This window comes from Hylobates moloch, unplaced genomic scaffold (assembly GCF_009828535.3).
Source record: "Hylobates moloch isolate HMO894 unplaced genomic scaffold, HMol_V3 SCAFFOLD_22, whole genome shotgun sequence".
Classification (NCBI taxonomy): Eukaryota; Metazoa; Chordata; class Mammalia; order Primates; family Hylobatidae; genus Hylobates; species Hylobates moloch.
In genome coordinates this window covers 31,520,714-31,541,812 of record NW_026652297.1, presented here as the reverse complement: position 1 = coordinate 31,541,812, position 21,099 = coordinate 31,520,714, and the positions used below count along the sequence as shown (strand labels likewise).

Here is a 21,099-nt window from a genome sequence, read left to right as displayed (position 1 = left end):
AGGTGTTCAGGAGATTAAGTCAGGAGCTGTTGGCTCTTCTTGAAGCAGAGATTGTTGAGGAGAAAACCATAGCTACAGTGACCAAAGAAATAGGAGCCTCTATTCTCACGTGGGTGATTTGGAAGTCTGGCTCTTCCTATGAAGCATGATGAGAAAAACTAGAGGGTCTGATGCCAGACGATAGAGCAAGGAAACAATGGTAGTAAAATTACATTACACAAAAACCAAATGACTGAACAGAAATGGTGGGCAAAAAAAAGAAGAATGAGACAGCAGAAGGAAGGCAGGGTTGGGAGATAATATGAGGCTACAGCCATTAAGCAGAGAAGAAAACCAAGCCACACTGTGAAGAAGAACCATGGCAAGAACACAGAGACACAGCCATTCATTCATTCATTCAGTCAGTCCATCCATCTGTCAGAAGGTCGGCCATTCATGCAGCAAAAACTCGGAGAATGCCTTCAAGACTCTAGCATTATACTGGATTCTGGAGCTCTGTGAGTGAGCAAAGCTGGCCGGATGGCTGCTCGAATGGACTTCCCCACAGAGTGACTGGGTCAGAGGCACCCACCCCGGAACCAGGCTGGTTCAGCCCTGACCCTCTAGGTCCTGATGGGTGGAGGCCAGGAACAAGCATTCTCCAGCTGTCTTCCCACCCTAAAAACATTGCCAGTTCTCAGGAAGAAAGAGATTTGGGAAGAATGGAGGCTGGGGATAGAACTAATGCAGAGTTCAGAGAAAATGGCACCAGACAGGGAAGGTTTGGGTAGAGAAGGAGAGAGCAGGAGGAGGGAACCCTGATTGGGACCAGGCAGCTGCTTTCCAAGCCCAATTCCAGCCCCATCTCTCCTTTCTAGGAGAGGAAAAATGAAGGAAGAGATACGTGGATGTAATGTCAATAAGGAGAGGAGCAGCCCTTTTGCTGTCCTTTTTTTTTTTTTTTTTTTTTTTTTTTTTAAGACGGGTTCACTCCCATTGCCCAGGCTGGACTGCAGTGGTGCACATTGGCTCACTAAAACCTCTACCTCCCAGGCTCAAGCAATCCTCCTGCCTCAGCCTCCTGAGTAACTGGAACTACAGGCACATGCCACCACACCCAGATAATTTTTGTATTTTTAGTAGAGATGGGGTTTCACCATGTTGCCCAGGTTGGTCTCAAACTCCTGGTCTCAAGTGATCTGCCCACCTCGGCCTCCCAAAGTGCAGGGATTACAGGTGTGAGCCACCATGCCTAGCCCTTTTGCTGTCTTTTCTCACTCTTTGGAAAGTTCCTAAAGGAAGCACAGCTATGAGTCTCTCATCTAACCCCAGCCAGTCAGCAGCTGCTCAAAGAAAATCACGTGGCTCCCCGCACCTGCTCCCCATCACAAGGGAAGAATACTCCAAGCATGAGAATGGATCCTGCAACCTGCCCCTGGTGGAACTATCAGTTTGGGAGCATGCAAATCCGTGCTAGGCTTACACACATCTGGCTGCTGTCACACACTTAATGGGATAAACCAAACGTTGTCATTTACAGGAAGGTCTCTGGTCTGGAAGCATAAGCCAAAATCTAGAGATTTGCTTGGATTAAAAAGAAAATATTCCTGGGGTTAGGGCTAGAGATTATCTGACATTCAGATCTTAGTGTAAATTAGTTTTAATCAACTCTCTTTCTCACCCTATACCTATACCTGAGCCCTGTTGAAGAAATGAGTGTTTTGAGTGGGGTACAGAGAGGGGGAGGCCAGGATTCACCTGTGAAGACTGGAACACAGCAAGAGACTAGAGAGAGGGCCCAAGAGCTTGGCTCTGGGTCAGCCATACCTGGAATTAAGAGCAGGGCCACGCAAGGAAAGAAGGGATGGAATGGAAGTGACTAAAAGGAAATGTTGAGATTTATGGGTGCAAAACTGGGCTCTGTAAGCAGAATGAGTGTAATTGAAGAAATTATGGGAAGTTCCCAGTCTCTCAAATCATATATATTAGCATTCACATTCATAGTGCATTTTTTTTCTTTTTTAAAAATTGAAATTCTTCACATAAGGAAAAGACCCTCCCCTCCCTCGCTGATTTACAGAGTAGTGACATTCCCAGACAAGGTGAGTTTCAGTGTGCTCAGCTCAGACATTCTTGTAGTCATTAAGCACAGGCCCAGGCAGGTCTTTGTGAAATGGGTTTCCTTAATCACATCACTGTCACTATTAGGAGGAAATATTGGACAATATATAGGTATCATAATGTAAGACAAATTTTTTTCTGGAACTGACCACATTTGCACAAAACCATCAGTCATGTTGGCATTAGCCATTTTTTCCATCACAGATGAGGTTCAAAAAAGCATTTTTCCAATTCAGCTTCTCCCAGCTGCACACTTTATCACTCCCCATCAGCCATCCTCCTAAAAGATGTATTATTCCAATATATTTGGAGATTCCATAAAGGAGCATGGGCCCTGAAATCACACTGCCTAATTTCAAACCTACCAGTAACTATGTGAGTGACCTCAGTTGAGCTACTCAAACTCATTAAACCACAGTTTCTTCATTTGTAAAACAGGGAAGAGTCACGTAACTCTTCATGTTACTAATGATAATTAAATCATATGGAAAGTGTTCAGCACAGTGCCTTGTCTGTTTCAAATCAGGCATTCAAAGACTGTAAACTTTATTATAATTATAAGACAACATGAAAAGCTTTAGAGCTAAAGAATAAAACTTTCTCACTTTACATGTTTTTTTTCCAAATAAACACCCATTGTGTGTGTGTGTGTGTGTGTGTGTGTGTGAATTTGAGACACATGGAACTTGGCAGGGAGTGTGCTTCAGAGGTAATAAATGCTCCCATCAACAACCACACTATTGTGTCTTCTTTGGGTCTTCAGTATTTAAGTTTACTCTTTGTTTATATTGATGAGCTTTTTGACTTAATTTCAGAGCACTGTTTGCCAGAGTAGATTTTAAGAGCACCAGCAATTTGTCACGGCTCTGATAGGTCCACAGAGCAGAGAGGAAAAGAAAGACATAAAATCAAGACCTTACGCTTGAAACAACAGCAATAAAAAAAATTGTTCAGGGCCATTAGGAACCATCCATTCAACCTACTCCTTTTTCAGATAAGAAAACTGGAGGCCCAAAGGGATCATAGGAGTTTCCCAAAGCCATTCTACCAACTGTACGCAAAGCTGTGACTAAAAGCCTGTGGAGAAGGAAAAGGAGCTTGGGAGCGAAGAAAGAAAAGAAAGGAGGTAGAAGGAAAGTCGGGATGTTATTTTGCAATTTCTCTGAAAGGAGCGAAGAGGGACATTTGGGATTTCATAATTCATAAAGCTCCTTTAGTAAAAGCCCGTGGAAGTCTGAGAATCAGAGAATAAAGAACATTGGACTGGGAGTCCCATACCCTTTATCCATCGCTCTTATCAGTATTGTAGCTATGAGGTTTGTGACAATCTCTTTAATAAGCATTTTTAAGAGTTCAGCTTTTTATTGAACATGTTATAAAATAGGTTTACTAAATAAAAAAACAAGCCCATATTATCATCAGACTCCAGATTCTTCTTTCTTTGCTTCTACCTTCTTCTTCTCAGCCTGGGCCACAGTGACAGAGGGGCAGGACCTCCTGGAGGTACACCACCAGCTGCTGGAGCAGGTCGTCCCACCCCACCCCTCCACTGCAGAGGAGGCTCCCGAAGTTGACAATGGCCAGGGCCTTGGCAGACAAGCCAGGCCAAAAGCCATCATCATTTACCCCAGCTTCTTTAGAAAGGACATTGACCTTATCCTATGTGATGATCCCCTCAGCGTTATGCAGAATGAGGGCTGAGTCGTGCAGGCGAGCTCTGAGATGGAGTCCGTGGTATGGACAAGTGCAAGGCTGGGCTGCCCGAAGTACTGCTAGTGCTGGATGCAGTGAGGGCCTGACCCCAACGCGGCCTCAGCTCAGAAGGGCAGAGCATCTTGGCGGCAGCTGGGAAAAGGCTAAATAAGCATTTTTTAAATTTGTAAATTGAGTAATTGGAGGAGATAATCCTTAAGGTTGTTCCCTTTTAAGACTTCACAGTTTTGTTCTTCTGCTGCCAAATGCCCTGTGGCAGTCTCTGTGCAGGACGTGACGGGTCCTGAGGCCTGGTTCCTGCCGTGCACATCAATGGGTAGGGTTTGGGTAGGTAGAGAAGGTGGAAAAGGGCATCAAGGACACAGTGGCCCAACTTGAGAGGACAAAAAAAAATGATCAATGACCTGGAGAAAAAGTGTAGTGAGTCTGGCTAGAGAAAAAATAACAACCAATCATATTAGAAAGCTGGTTAGACCAGGGGCTGTGGAGGACTCCAAATGTGAAGCAAAGACACTCATTTGGGAGTCATCAAGGGATATTGACAAAGGGAGCTCACGGTGACATCAAAAGACATCATCTAGGAAAAGTGATTGAGAATCACTGGCCCAACGTTGGCAAGGCCAAAATTGTTTAAAATCGAGATTCTCATCAAAATCCATAATTCTAACATTCGGGAGGGAAGGAATTCATAAACACTGAACCTGTGTCTGTTGCATAACACTGCATCAGAGAATAAAGGGCGTGTCCAGATAACTGAATTTTAATATGGATTATTTGCATGGATTCCAACTTACTTTTCAATTTAGGCAAAACAATTTACATATGTGGACTCAGTCTGAGTTTCACGTTTTCATTTGGTACAACTTCACAGCAGCCGTTGGTCACTGAGAGCTAGTGCAACCCTATCCACTGGGCCTGCTCCTGTAATTAATGACACACACGGACCCAGTAGGAATGGTCTTTGAAGATATTGCAAAAGGATGACAGTCATAGGAGCTAGTCAGTCAAATGTGAGAAACTCAAATGTGTTTGGGATCATTTTAACCATTTTAAAAATACAGAAAGATGTTTGTTTGATTATTTTCCTAGCCAATTGGCCTGCTGGCTTGCAAATAATATGTATAAATCTGTGTGTTTTCTTCCAGGGTCTTTCTTCCCTGATTTCAAGCCCTCTGAAACAGTTTTTAAAATAGTATTTTGGCTCGGATATCTAAACAGCTGCATCAACCCCATCATATACCCATGCTCCAGCCAAGAGTTCAAAAAGGCCTTTCAGAATGTCTTGAGAATCCAGTGTCTCCGCAGAAAGCAGTCTTCCAAACATGCCCTGGGCTACACCCTGCACCCGCCCAGCCAGGCCCTGGAAGGGCAGCACAAGGACATGGTGAGCATCCCCGTGGGATCAAGAGAGACCTTCTATAGGATCTCCAAGACGGATGGCGTTTGTGAATGGAAATTTTTCTCTTCCATGCCCCGTGGATCTGCCAGGATTACAGTGTCCAAAGACCAATCCTCCTGTACCACAGCCCGGGTGAGAAGTAAAAGCTTTTTGCAGGTCTGCTGCTGTGTAGGGCCCTCAACCCCCCGCCTTGACAAGAACCATCAAGTTCCAACCATTAAGGTCCACACCATCTCCCTCAGTGAAAACGGGGAGGAAGTCTAGGACAGGAAAGATGCAGAGGAAAGGGGAATAATCTTAGGTACCCACCCCACTTCCTTCTCGGAAGGCCAGCTCTTCTTGGAGGACAAGACAGGACCAATCAAAGAGGGGACCTGCTGGGAATGGGGTGGGGGGTAGACCCAACTCATCAGGCAGCGGGTAGGGCACAGGGAAGAGGGAGGGTGTCTCACAACCAACCAGTTCAGAATGATACAGAACAGCATTTCCCCACAGCTAATGCTTTCTTGGTCACTCTGTGCCCGCTTCAACGAAAACCACCATGGGAAACAGAGTTTCATGCACAATCCAAAAGACTATAAATATAGGATTATGATTTCATCATGAATATTTTGAGCACACACTCTAAGTTTGGAGCTATTTCTTGATGGAAGTGAGGGGATTTTATTTTCAGGCTAAACCTACTGACAGCCACATTTGACATTTATGGGTAGAGGGCCTAGAGAGGAAGAGCATTAAGATGGTGGCCGAGATCCAGACACATTATTTTTAGAGCAAGTTCTGAAACTCCACCCTTTCTGATACATCCAATTTCTCAGCTTGAGGGAAACTTAACAGTGAGGTTTACCTCTGACTGCACTTTGAATGGATGCTGCTCCTCATTTCCCAAAGATGGGAGTGAGGGGCACTCATGATGTCTCGGAATGTAATGTTCTCTATCCCTGGGTCAGGAGAGGGTTGAAAGAACCAACCAGGGTGGTATGGCTTTTCCCGAGAGAAGACAGTAGACCTGAGCATCATTCTTTCAATTTAACTACTAGAGAGAAAATCCATTAAACAGTTCCAAGATCAGGTGATGATAGGCTTTCTCTCTAATATCTTTAAAGATCAAGAGGTTGGTGTGGCTGTTAATTTCTTGCAAAGATAGAGGCTGTTCACTTACTGCACAGCCATTTCAACATGGCTTACAAAAGCCTTTCTTGACAAATCACTTACCTGTTCCAGAACTCTGTTATGAAAATCCAGAGCTTATAATATTTTGAAAGGCAAAAGATTGTCTCCCATTACTTCTTATCTGCTTCACTATTGCATAATGAATGAGTTTCACCTGTGGCATGTTGGAATGAGCCTTATGATCCAAGTACATTATTCCTGAACTTTGAAAAATACTAATGCTTAGCTTCAGACAATACTGATGGATCACCAAAGAACTGTCTAAAGCAGGAGTTTGCAAACATTTTTTGATAGAAGCCCATTTGTTCTGGAAAAAGATCCAGTAGTCAACTCAACTTCATCTATTCCTACTTTTCTGCAAGAACTTGGGGAACATGCTATATTTTGCTTTATGTATACCAAATTTTGGTAAACCATAATAACTCAGTACAGAACTTGCATATCTCTTTTCTGAAATGCCTGGAACCAGAAATGTTTCAGATTACAGATTTTTTCAAATTTTGAAATACTTGCATATACATAATCAAATATCTCTGGGATAGGACCCAAGTCTAAACACAAAACTCATTTATGTTTCATATACACCTCATATGTATAGCCTGAGGGTAATTTTATACAATATTTTTAATTGACTGTTTTTTACTACAACCCATAGACATGAGGTCAGGTGTGGAATTCCCCACCTGTGGCATCATGTCGGTGCTCAAACAATCTCAGATCTTAGAGCATTTCGGATTTCAGATTTTCGGATTAGGGCTGCTCAAGCTATAGATTACTAAGGATGAAGATGGTAACTATATGTAAAAATTAAAATATGGCTGTCTTTTCACAATAAGGATTTAAAATAGAATTTAAGTTTTTGGAATAATTCTCGACAACAATGAGTGGTCTAAAACTAAAGACCATTTGCCTGGCCTCTTCCCTGTATTAGGGTAATTTCCTCTAAAAAATTCAAAGCAGCTGTAACCTTCACAGCAAGAGTAGTGGTCTCAACATCTTTTTCTTCTTCTCTTGCAGCAAAATGATAATTTCCTTAAATCCTTCTTAAAAACAAATCTCTTTCTACATTGCAATGGAGGGTATGTTTGCATGTGGATTTGGGTTTTGTTAGAGGTTGTATTTAGACCTGGAGTGTGACTGTTTTTTCAGCCTTTTTCTGAAGAGTGTATTCTTACTGGCCAGATACATATTCAGCCTTATGTTCAGAACTTGGATTCTGGCACTGAGATGTTGGCCGGATTTTTAGACTCTTCTGTTCTCTCTCTGTGTCCCATAAGAGCTCTGCCAGATGTGGATGTCCTATTATAGAGGCAGGCATCTAGGAAGAACTTGAATATGCAAACCCTCGCTTCTCTTTGGTCTTGATAGGAAAGATCAGTTTCATTGTTGACAAGAGCTTGGTCCAGGATCTGAATAAGAAAATCACTTGCCCCACTCCCCCTTACAGGAAGAGCGTTCCAACAGGAAGAATGGTTATCGTTTTTCTTCAACAAATTATGGTTCCAGGTTTGAGATGATCCTTTAAACACCTTTACAGACACATTTAAATTTTAGATATGGGAAAGCTTAGAAACACAGGAAATCTGGCACTAATGCCACATCTAATCAAAATAAACAACTAGAGAATCTTTCAGTCAACAGATTAAAACCATGACAATTGTATCCATGTAAAACTATCCGTAAATAATTGTCTGCTACACTCTTCTCCAGCCCCCTCTCTCCAGGGAGGTAAACTTTTAACATTTTTTTCCTTTCCCATAGCATGATACACCAAATTTACAAGAAATTGATAACGTCACCCAAAACTTAGTCAAAGTGGGGTAAACAATATATGAGTTGAATACTTTTCGCTCATTCCCCCTAAATCTCTGTACCTTTAAGCATGCCAAAAAATATCTAAAATTGTTGCAGTTTAGCAAATGATTGTCATATTTATACTCACATGTTTACTGCTTCTATTTGGAGTTTGAGGAATTTACCCAGAGTAACGATGTCTTCTCTAATGTGTTATAAAAAGTAGTTGCTTTGGGATTGTCTAAACATCACAAAAATCAACGTGACATTATGGGATAGGGAAAATTTGAGTTTATTCTACAACTTAAACTGCATGCATTAAGAGAGACCCTGAATCTCATTATTCAAAAATTTCCCCAGACTATGTCAAGGATTTTGCTCGTCAGTTTTCTTTCCTTTGCCTCTCATGTCTTATCCAAGAGGTCTTCTGCTTGTAGTCACATAGCATATCTAACATGCTCCAAAATATTCTAAAATAAATATTCCATGGTAGACAGTAGTATTTGGGTAAGTAAATATTCTCTTAAGATTTTTGTTAGGTCCTACTGTGTGCCAGGCATCTGCAGGGAATTTTGCACCCATTGCCTCTAAATTCCCTGGAAACTCTGCTACCCCTCTTTTACAGATAAAAATCTGATCATTGTAAGAGGTTAAGGACTTGCCCAAGGCCAAGGGGGAACCATGATTTAAACCTGGGTCTCCCTATTCTGAACCTGCACATTTTCCATAGCCCCCCTTCCTCAAGAGAATGGGGGTAAACGTTTTCCCATTTGGATTGGGTGTGCTGAGGATGCCAAGCCATACCCAAACTTTTTAATGTTCTGTTTCCTTGGGATTTGCCTCCAAATTAACCATGGCAAACATGCTGCCAAATCTCCAGCCCAGTCAAACCCAAGAGCAGGGCATCTGTGGAAGGGTTTGGTGTCTGCACTTCTAACTATCAGACTGCATCACATTTTTAGGAGTTAATGGCCTGGAATGCGATTAAGGCCTTGCAAGGAGGACATACTATGGCACGCTGGGGGAAGATGGGCACAGAAGAGAATGCAGAAGGGACCACACTGGCCAAGAACAGTAAAATGCAGTTGCAGACAGGACACATATCAGGTGTCATATTGAAGGTATTGATGGCCAGCCACAGTTCATAGAAACACTTTTGGGAAGTACAACCCTTTTAAAAATAAGTGAAAACAAATACAACATAACTCACTCTCACTCACCTGTATTCCAACTTTTTTTTTGGTTGGACAGAGGGGAATGGATTGTAGATATTTCACCAAGAATTGCAGACAGCATATCAAAGCATGTGAATTTTATGATGACACCGTGGAGAAAGGGTACAGAATGCTGATCTCCAGGTAGCTGGAGACCTAGGCAGTCTGCAAATGAGGAGTCAGCTGGAAGCTATGGCTATGTATTATGTGACATCACTTGTTCCTAATTTCTTTTCACAAGTGAAAACCGGATATCCCGACCTTCTGGCCCAGTAGGTTTCATGGTTAAGACCTGGGAGTGAGAATATTTCAGGAACTATTTGCTTGGGCGGGTAATTTTTCACTCTGATCACAGCTACTTAATCAGAGCTTGACAAACTTTCTCAATTGCTTCTGGGGCTGGTCTGCTCAGGCCCTTTGGCCAAAAAAGATGCTGCCTCTGTGTATGAATACTTGTTGACTTAATTAAAGAAAGAGCTCTGCTCATCAGCAAAGGGCACTGAAGCAGATGGGAGGTAAACTCTCCGAGGAAAACTCTCCAAGGGAAAACCAAGTGAAAAGAAAGCAGAGGAGGCAAATATGGAGAATCAGAGGTATGCTTACCAGTTAGTCTGATTTTTTTTACACTGCTAGGACTTTTAAACATGAAACCACCTGCGCACAGCTCCAGTGGAGCCCAGTTGGAACACTGTTTGCACCTGCTCCATATCTGCAGACTGTGCTGGGGAGCTGGGCTGAGCCAGGCTGCTGTGGTGCCCACCATCTTCAGAAAGCAATGGCACCCGTGGCCTCCTGGCCCTCCAGAAGCCCTGGGAGCAGAATGAGTGGAGATGACCATTGTGGGGCTGGGCTGACAAAAGCAAGTAAGGATTTCAGCGGAGGACACCAGCCCTGCTCCCGTCAGCATTAGCTCATTCATGCTCCCCAGACCCAAATGTCATGGAGGAGGGGTTGAGAATGGGCCTTATCTGCTCTATGCAGGAAATTGCCATTTCTGCTTTGCTGCTGCAATATGGATTACTGGTTCTCCCACCTAAAAGGAAGGTTGTGGGGTTTGGGGGTGGAGGGATTTAGGAGCAGGAAGATTTACCATAGACATCACTCAAAGCAGGATGGTTAAGTCATGCCTTGCTGCAACTGATAAGCAAGGAACTGCCCTATAGATTGTGGCTGATTCATTTCAAAAGACAAAATAATTGCCTTTCCTTTTCGTGTGGCTCAGGAGTTATTACTTTACTTTTTCTCCATATCATATTCAGTGGAGCCACGTTATAAGCTGGAAATGATTATTACTAAGCTATAAAAACTACAGACTTAATTAGGCAGAAAATCTAAAGCAAATCTACACTGTATTTGGAGAAAAAAAATGATGGCACTGGCTTCTTCAAAAGCCTGGATCAGAGAGAAAGCTAAGACAGAAAATCCCAACTTGAGTTTAATATTTCTGTTCGTTTATGTAGCAGTCTATATTTGTCAAAGTAATTGTGCCTATCTTAAGTCATCCCTGTGCAGTAGAAGGAGAAGGAAGAGATTATTACCTACACTTTAGCATATAAAGAAAAGAGGAGGTGGGAGATTAAAGGGTTTCTTTGAATATCCCCAAATCCAGCCTCCGACTCCTTTTTCCATGACACCTCAATGTTTCCCAGGTCCACTGTGTTTTTCGACACTCTGACATTCATATCTCACTCATTTGTCCCAGACCTATAATTCCAGCTCTATTGGCACTTTCTCTCCCGCCTTATCTCTGCCATGGCTGGGCAGCATGCCACTGTTCTATGGGCCGAGGGCATATTTGTCTATGCTTCTGTCATTGACTGACAGACAAGCACATGTGATTCTATTCTTTCTCCCTAGATGGCAGCAGCAGAGCCAAGGAAATAGGCAGGGCAGGAGGCTCTTGGTTTGCTCCACAGGGTGACGTGTAAGGCAGTGATTGTCACCTTAATGTCCTCAGGAACGTAGAGGTCCCAAAGGGAGTTTGGGGAATAATTCTTTTCCCGGTCAGCCTATGGGTCATTGCATACCCACTGGTCATCAGCAGCAGCAAACAACCTCTCCTGCACCCCGCCCTGCACTTGGCATGAAAAATACAGAGAGGCACAGAGAGTCCCCAGCTTACCAGCTAGATGGAGTTCAGGTTCATCTGTTTCAAAGTCAAGAATGCATTTTTCCAAGAGGCATTGTTATAAATGGGGGAGAGAGAGGATGTTCCCAGATGAACCAAAAAATAAAAATCTATTTAATATACATTAGGAGTTTGCAAACCTTTTCTGTATGTGACTAGATAGTAAATATTTTAGGCATTGTGGGGTCATACAGTCTCTATCACACATTCTTATTTGTTTTGACTTTTTGCGGGGAGGGGGACAATCCTCTAAAATGTAAAAACCCTTCTTCTCTCAAACAAAACAAAACAAACAAAAAAACAGGCTGCAGGCCAGAGTGAGCTCATGGGCCGTAATTTGCCATCATGATCTATGCCGTTACTAGCTAACAGTGTAGCACAGATGATGCTAAACAATGGGTTTCAGTGTTCAACATACAAATATTTTTCGTATGCCATTGACAAAACTCCACTTGGCTAAATTCATGTTCTCAACGTGCATGAGTCGTTGGATAAAGTGACAAGTCCATATTCAGAGTGGCCTCACTCCATGAATTGTTGTGACCTTCCAAGCAGGTATCAGGATAAGAGGTGAGCATCTGCCACCCCCACTGCTGTTGTCTGTAGAGCAGAAAGGTCCACTGGAGCCCAGGGAGCCTCAACATCATTCAGCTCCTCACCTCATCAGGGAAACCCCCACAGCACAATCTGGCTGACCCTAAGAGTAGCAACAACAAATACACACCTCCTGACCAAGGCCAACCTGAAATTCCTCCCCGACCCTTGGGACCTGCCCAAGTGAAAGTCCCCAGAGGACCCCAAGAGAATTTCAGGACCACACTTGGCTCCTTGGGAAGGCCTCCTGGACATGGCACCCCACACTAGGGCATTTGAGGGCCTGCCTGGAGCTCACCAAGAAGAGCCATGGGGTTCAGAAAGCATGCTGGGTATGAGGGGCATTTCCAAACGACAGATAGGATGCAGAATTTCTCTCCTCCTTTTTCTCTTCCTCCTCCTCCTCCTCCTCCTTCTCCTCCTCCTCTACTTCTTTCTTCTTTTCTTATTTTTCCTTTTCCTTTGACTAACTGGAATAGAAATGATATTACTATGGGGAAGCATATTTAGCCCTCCTCTGGGAATACCAGATTCATGTTTCCCTGAGCTGACACACTTGTTGAAGGGACCTCTTGTTCCTTCCTCTCTCCAGTCCTGATGGGTCACAAGGAAGAGAAAGACTCTCTCGATCAGAAATAAGGTGCAGTTCCTGCAGCCGAGGGCACGGTGTTCACAGTGTTGAGAGAGGAGGCTCCACAGCAGAGCTCTAAGATGGTGCATGAATGGTGGTGGGTGCAGAACTGATATGGAAGAACCTGGAAATACCGAGGCCATTAAGTAATCTGCCACCTTTGGCTGATGCTTCGTGGCAGCTTTCCCTCCCTTCCCTTCTTCGTCCCCTGTTTGGTCTTGGTCCTGTGCCCTTTCATCTTTCCCATCTCCTTTCCTGATCGCATCCTCTCCATAATTCCACTCTCCCCTTCTTGCTAAACTTACAAACAGTGAAAGAAGCTGGGGTGGGTGCCCTTGCTCCAGAGGGTGCCATTTCCCATGGAATCTATGTTCCACGCATAGCTCTGGGTGACGAGATGGGGCTGCCCTCAGCAACTCCATCCTCTTCCCAGGTCAGCCTGATTCTGTGAGCTCCAGGCCCACAGCTTCCAGAGAGCCCAGGACAGGAGACAGTGCCAGGAGGATGAGAACATTCTGAAGGCCCCCAAGGACTTTTACCCTCTGCTTGTAGTGCTGCCTTTCTGTTCTTACACAATTTCTTCCAAGTGAAAGGTACAAACAACGTGCAGCCACATTTTAGAAAAGAGCTGGTGGTCAGAGTGGGTGGCTGCAGTATTTCTATGAGCCTCCCTGGTATGCACCTCTTACCACTCTCTGATGGTTCAAAAGTCTCTACCGAGCCCAGCAAAGTCACCTTCTCTTTCTCTTCTTCTGCATCTTCTGTCTCTTGCCCTTATTGTTCCTTTCTTGTTGACTTTCCCTCTTAGGAGTGCCTGAGGGCCTTCAAGGCCTTGATTAATCCCATAAAGTAAACCTGGTTTTATGTTAGCATTGAGCAATGCTTAACCCATCGGAATGTATACCCTAAGCAAAACTGTCAACCAGGCAAAGGGTGTTCTTCCTCTTCTGGCACTCTGCTCTTTGTCCCTGTCCCCAGCAGCCCATCTGCTACTGGAACTTGTTCACAGAGTCCTTCCGCCAACTCATCATATTCTTGTTCCAGGAACTTTTCTGCTTTAAGTAAAGGATCTTCTCCCAACCAGTATGCTCTTGCATTTGCAGATACAGCACAGCTCCATGCATTTGTAGCCCCGCCATATTAGTGTCCTAGCCAATCATAACAAATGGGGTGGCTTCAACAACAGAAATGCATTGCCTCACCATTCTGGAGGTTGGAAAGTCCAAGATTAAGGCATTGGCTGGTTGTTTCCTGTGAGGCATCTCTCCTTGACTTGTAGATAGATATCTTCTCCCTGTGTCTTCACATGGTCTTTCCTCTGTGCATTTCTCTGTCCCAATTTCTTCTTCTTTTAAGGACACCTGTTTTATTGGATTAGGGTCCACCCTCATCACCTTATTTAACCACACCATGCCTTAAAAGGCACTATCGCCGAATACAGTCACATTCTGAGGTCCTGGGGACTTCAACATATGAATCTGTGGGAGACTCATTTGAGCCCACAAGGACTCCCTCCTCAGTCTCTCATTTCTGCCCATACAAAATGTTATCCATAATTCTTTTCCCAGATTAGAAGTTTAAATTCGGCCCTTTCTGATCATCCCAATTTCTCTCCAAGTTCTTACAGCAATTGTCTGTAGAATGTATTTGGCAACTAATTCTGTACTCTATTGTAATTTTTCTGTTGTTTTTAAAAGTCTATATCTATTTAAAGTATTTTAAAGGGTACCTTGTATATACTGTACTTATATAAGTTCTGTCTTCTCAACTAGAGGAGAACTCCTGGATGGCAGTAATGGTCTGTCACTTAGCATGCCCATGACAGTACTACAGCCTCTAAGCGGGCATGGAGAGAGGGGTGCACAGCAGAACAAGTAATAAGATCCAACCACTAGTTACAGGTAGCATCTGGGAGTCCAGTCCCCAGGGACCTGGAAACATCAGAAGATCCACCCAGAAAGGCTCAAGTTGATGACCCTGAGGATTCTAAGGGACAGTAAGATCCCAGTTAGGGGTGCAGAGCACAGCAGTGGGGAACCCCAGGTCAGCAGTGGGGAATCACAGCCATCTCGAGTCAGGTGGGCATATGCTTACCCAGCGACATCTGCATCTGAGGAAGCAGAGCCCCATCATTAAATAGGACAGACCCTAGACCCCGAGAGGAGGGTGACGCAGAACAAGATGGGATAAGAACCAACAGCAGAGCCCAATCTTGGGAACTGGGGCATTGAGGACCACATGAGAGCCCTGTGATCACCCTGGGGTGCCCGTGCCAGTGATAGGTGGGTTAAGGGTATGTCAGTGCTGTCTGCCCTGTATCATGACTGGCTTGAAAAATGGGTGCCAAGGAGCCTCATGTAGTTTTCCTCTACTCTTCTCATAGCTTAAGAAAGACAGAAAAGAGGAAAGGAAGCTGCACTGTTTGGATTTGATATGAGGATGTAGACAGCCAGGCCCTGCTAAAAGCTCTCTTAATTTCGACCTTCTGAAGACCACCTCTCACTCTTAAAGCCTAAGCCTTCATTAGCGCAATGAGATGGTCCTGCTGCCCTGCTGCCCACTCTGCCTGGTCTCAGGGCATCCTGGGCTGCACATCTTGTGCCTCTTGAAAATCCCATGCCATTTCCACTTAATCACCCAACCCAAAACCCTTGTATTGCCTCACAGTGTTCCCTGACAGACACAGAGTGATATATTCTCTTCTGTCCTGGTTCCTGCTGAGAAGCGATGAGCATTTATCCTCATTTGGAAGAATCAGGACTGTTCTAACTGCATAGCACCTACTGTTGTGTTTTCTGGGCAAGACACCATGCCGCTCTGGCCTCCTATCCACCTCCTTCCTCCCTGGGGACTCTCAGGTTGCAAGTGTATCTGGTTCCACAATATCAATCACATCAGAATACCCTTGCTGTCTAGAGTCACGTGATGCACCAGCTTCAGTCCAATCTAGAAATGACAGGGGGAAAATCACATCAAAAGGCAAAGCCTACAAAAATATTCAGTCTATTCAAGCCCAAAAGCCATCCAAAACCAAGTTCAAATAAGTGTAGCAATGGCTTATTGACTTATCTTTAAAAATTGCGTTTCTTCCCCTCCCTTGTCTTCATTCCTGTTGCTAAATGCAGCCTTATCTTTCTTAATGAAAAGAGTTCGGCTAATTGAAGTCTCAAGGGATGGGAGGGCTGTAGCCCATTAATCAAAAGTTGAGTATCGGGCAGAGTACTTCGTGCCCCACAGTGCCTCCCAAGTCAGTCCTGGAGTCATAACAGAGGTGACAGTTGTTGTAAAGAGCAGAGAAGGAGGAGACCTTGAAGAATGCGGTGCTGAATGAGCAGCTTGAATCTACAAATAAGGATGCCCAAATTCAATCTGACAAGTAGGAAGGCTATTAAAAAGTACTTCTGTGAAGTGTTTTGAAGATCAAAGCAAGCAAATATTACAAATATTTAAATAACAATCTATTGCTAGTTTTCTACATACTTTAAAAAAAGAGTCATACTTTTATTGGGAAGTAATTGAATAAAAACTGAGGTCCCTTGCTTGCTCTCATCTCCATTCCCAGCAGCTTGTCTGGCCTCGTCTTACTCTTCTGAACACCATATGCAACCCTGATACCTCAACTTCAACAAGTGAGAGCTGACATTTGTGCAACAGAAATTCTGCCTCAGCATTTAAAGCTGAATCAAAAACACATGCTTTCTTCATCAGATGTGAGGGAAAACAAACTATTTTTATCTCTGGGTATAACAAGTCACAAGTAATTCACTCTCCAGTATTAACACAGAAACTTAACCCAGTATTCCTGACAAAGAAATCATTTTGCTCCCTGTAATGCATCCATGATGATTTATACAAAGATAAAGTTTAAATAGTAAAAATTGTATTTTCAGAGTATCCACTACATGCCAAGCTTTTTGCACATGATATGGTAAGGTATGAGATTTCATAGTCACATTACAAAAAAAAATTTTCCCAGAGAATAGATACAACATTATGGGCATGAGAAGAGAAAAGTAAGTCAAGTCTGCAGGGAGTTTTGAAAAAGAGAAAGACTGGAAAGAGCTGCACTCTCTTGTATGTTCTCCTGGTGTTCTCCTGTGCTCACCTCTTAGCTTGCTAAACGTGACCTTCCCAACTCCACCCCAAGGCCCATGCTAGGAAGGGCACTGGAAGGACCTGGAAAATGGTGTTGAGAGAAGACCGATCATGGACTGGGAGCCACCGGCCTGGGCTTCATTGCAGTTCCCATCTCTGTACCTATTTAAGTGGCCCTAAACAAATCACGTGACCTCTCTTGATCCATTTTCCTCACCTGTGAAATGGGATTAGCAGATACAATTGTGTACATTAAATGCCTTATGAGCTGATAGAGCTATAAAATCATAGTAGGCCCCCTATAAATGCTAGCACTCTTTTCCCATCTTCATTTCCCCTCTCAAATGCTATCTAAATAAGACACAACTATAAATTAGATCACCTTTAAAGTATCTTCAAGCATTGAAAGTGCCATGTGCAGGAAGAGAGAAAATAAGTCCTTCACTTTCCTTTGCTCTTTATCTCACTTCAGGTTTACATTTCCAGGAGCTGGTCATCCCCACCCGAAGACATTCATTTCTCTGTAATTAGAAAGCAGGTCACAAAGCACCTGCTGCACCGCGGCTCGGGTCCTGTCGTTCCTACATTCAAGGTGCTAGGCACCAAATCCCAACTCTCAGTTATTCCCCACACCACACAGTTTTCTTTGGGTTGGAAATATCCCCACCTGGAAAAGTTGTCTTAGCTTTTAAAAATCAGGCAAACTACACTACTTTGAAGATTTCCACCAAGCTCTCTGAATTGTAGACAGCCCAGAACAAGAGTATCCAAGGCTGGTGTTTGTCATCTTCCTCACATTTGCTACTTGCTCAGCAATAGAAAGTATTTTAAGTTATCGTAGTTGTCCTATGAAAGACGCTACATAAAATGCAGTCATTATAGAAAAGGTGTGAGTATCTGCCTGTGTGTGTGTGCGTGCGTGTGCTTATATAAATGATGTTATGGGAAAGAGAAGTAGTTTTGACCACTGGAAAACAGTACAGCATTTGAAGCAAAACTAAGATGTAACATCATCTATGGAAATACGGGATGAACACCTCTTGGCTTGGGCAACTATTGGAAGTAAATGTTTACAAGCCAAAACCACAAATTCCCAATCATGAACAGAGGTCGTTTTGACTTCACTGCAAATTGAAGATCACTATAATACCCCCAAAGGTTGGCTTTCACATCATCCAAGGGTCACATCTCATGCTACATTGAAGCATATGAAAGAGTGTCTCCTTGTGTTACAAACCTGATGGAGCAGAGGTGGGGGGTGGGGGAAATGGAAGCAAAAGGGACAGACTTGAAGCTGTACTTCCAGACTCTCATGGAAGCTCCAGGTCACAATCTTAGTTCTAATTTCAGGTTCTGCCAGTAGAGTCTAGACATTTCTGGGGCACCATTTAAGTGGTCTCCGGCAGCCTTCTAGGCAAGTGGCTTCACAGGGAAGTCCACACTGCAAGCTCAGCTCACCAGACTCAGGCTGATGGGGTAGTCAGCCATGCTCGGAGGCTGAATTTGGCAGGGACTTGCTGCCATCTCCCTGCCAAATGGTCTCTCGTGACTCAGAATCTCAAACTTGTTTTAAAGAGAGGAAAAAAGTCACTTTCGGGGATGAGGTTCTTGGCCCAACTCTGCTTTATATAAACACAGTCTATGGCTATTTCAGTCTTCTGGATTTTGAGAAGCAGCTGCAAGGATGAACGGATTGGTGTTGGCCCAAATTAAAAAGAAGAGCGTTCAGTTCCTTCAGTGTTTGGAGAAAGAAGACCAAAAGCATCATCTCACAGGGAGCAGAATGTGACCAGCCTGGCTAATGAGGAAATTAGAGGGATCCTCAATTTGAGAACCCGCCCTACTGAAGTCTGAACTTGGAAAAATGGACACATTGGGTTTGGAGTAAGAATTCTTACTCTACAAAAGGATAAAATTGTGATCACATTGATGCATGATGCCTAGGATATTAAAAATGCATGATTAATTAAATGTTAGTCTACCTTGTGTTTTAAAGGGACACACACCCATGACATGAAGCCAGCTTCCCGTCCATGACTGTTGTCCTTACTGCCCAAGGAAGGGAAGCATGAAACCCACCACTGGTCCTGGGACCCACTGTCTTTGGAATCCACCCCAGGAGCCCAGGAGCCTTGCCTGACACATGGATTTACTTCTTTATCAAGCATCCATCTGACTAAGGCACAAATCCAACATATTACTGTTACTGATGCAGGAAAAACAGTAACTTAAGGAATGATCATGAATGCAAAGGGAAAGAGGAAAAGAGCCTTCAGGGACAAATAGCTCGATTTTTTGTAAATCAGTTTCATACAACCTCCCTCCCCCGTTTCATTCTTTAAAGTTCATTGAGAATCATCAGCCACGTGTAGGGTGTGAGGAATTCCATAAGGCACCCCAGTTTCTTCAATAAATAAATGGCATTTTAAAAGGGGGAACTTTTATGGGTTAAAAAATTCTTAAGAGATGTATTCATCAAGTATACTGTACAAGCCTTGTTCATTTAGATCTTTACTGAAACAAAGTGTAAAAAGATATTTTTGAAGTAATCGGAGAAAATTAAGCATAGGCTGGGTCCTATTAGACGTTAGATAATTAGATCGTTACTTTAAATTTCCTTGGATGTGATAACGGCATTGTCCTTAACTGGTAAGTGCATATCGAAGTACGTTTACAATTTGCTTTAAAGTTTCATTGCCAAAAGTGGGGAAGCAAGTGTGATAGATGAAATAAGCATGGCAGGCAAGGCCACATGCCATTCTTCCATGTTTGTGCGTGTTTGAAATTTTTCAGAATAAAATATTTTAAAAGAAAAAAAAGTTAGGCACATTTAACTTGTAAAAGTTAGTGTCCCTCAAATTCTAGAACATTCATAGACATGAAAATCATGCTGCAAAACAAAATCCCCTTCGTTCAAAGAGAGCTGCTGTTGCACTCTCTGCTCTCTCATTTCTTTATTCACTCTATAATATTCAGTGCGGGCTGACTATGCTCCAGCGCTAAGTCCAGGGGGTGGAGAATAAAAGGGCAGAGACATAGTCCTTGCCCTCCAAGCACCTGTGATGGTGATACAGTGCCATGGGAGCTTGGTGAAAGGCCTCAGCCGCTGCAGAGTTAGGCTTATCAAAAGTGGTGATCTCTACGGTGAATCCTGGAGGACGCAATGGGGTGGGGAACAGACACAGTTGTTCCAGGCAAAGAAGGGAGGAATCTGTGCCAAGGCCCAGGGGCTGGTGAACCTCGGGTGTGTGCTGGGGCTGCTGCCTCCTCCCAAATATCAGGCACAGGGAAGTCAGTCTCGCTTATCATGGTGGCCACTTGGCTCTACAAACCCCCATTGCCCAAGTCCCCACAGGCAAACCACACAACTGCTCTTCTTCTCACTATTTTTTTTAAGCCAAGAAAGAATTCACTGAAACAGCCAGTCAGGGATGAGTCCAAGGCTTTCCTGACAGAGTGACCATGTTTGGCTTGGCTGAAAATCACAAAGCCTTGGTTTCCCAGTTGTCTGATTCTCTTTGTTCTCAAGGCTTACTGCAGCACTACAGTGGGCTGGCTAAACAAAAAAAAAAAGGAGGTCTATTTCTTTCTCTTCATACAAATAAATATTTGCTCAAGAATGGAAGTGCCTAATTCTTAAGAATAACCAAATGCTTTGGACGTCTTAACAAGCAAATCATGTACAAAGCAATTCAGTGTTCCTACTAATTGAGAAATTGTTTTTAGCAAGAAGATGTTATGCAGCATGTTTTTAAAAAACAAGTTTTTCCAACAACAACAACAACAAAAAACCAGAAAATATCTGAATCACTATAATATCCCCAAAGGCTGGCTTTCACACCATCCAAGGGTCACATCTCATGCTACATCGAAGTGTATGAAAGAGCGTCTGCTTGTGTTACAAACCTGATGGAGCAGAGGTGGGGCAGGGGGGAAATGAAAGCAAAAGGGACAGACTTGAAGCTGCACTTTTGCAGTCAACTAACAGGAAGAACTTGACTTGCTGGGGCTAAGGAAAACAAATCTGGAGGTTCATTTTGCCTGTGAAATTAAAATTATACTTTAATAAATAAAGCTGACGCTATTTAACCATGAACCCGGTGACATTTCCTGGCTTGCTGCAGCGTTTCTACTTGTCTCCTTGTTACATTTGTTCAAAATACAAACACAGCATTTCCACGTTGCCAGAGAAGCAAATGTGGGCTGACTGGCTGGTTTTAGCTGCTATGGTTTTTCTGTAACCTTTAACAATTGTTGT

The 21,099-nt window shown here is 43.5% G+C and overlaps 1 protein-coding gene across 2 annotated transcripts in view; it reads left to right on the top strand.

Annotated features, from left to right (window-relative positions):
• ADRA1A (adrenoceptor alpha 1A) overlaps nucleotides 1-7,303 on the top strand; it is a 96,290-nt gene extending 88,987 nt beyond the window's left edge. The window contains exon 3 of one of the 2 annotated variants that reach the window (XM_032143547.2): nucleotides 4,959-7,303. In XM_032143547.2, coding sequence (XP_031999438.1) covers nucleotides 4,959-5,476 — 518 coding nt within the window. In that variant the 3' untranslated portion in view covers nucleotides 5,477-7,303. The remainder of the gene's footprint in view (nucleotides 1-4,958) is intronic. The other variant, XM_058433497.1, reaches the window with a different exon arrangement.
• Nucleotides 7,304-21,099: the final 13,796 nt, after the last annotated feature.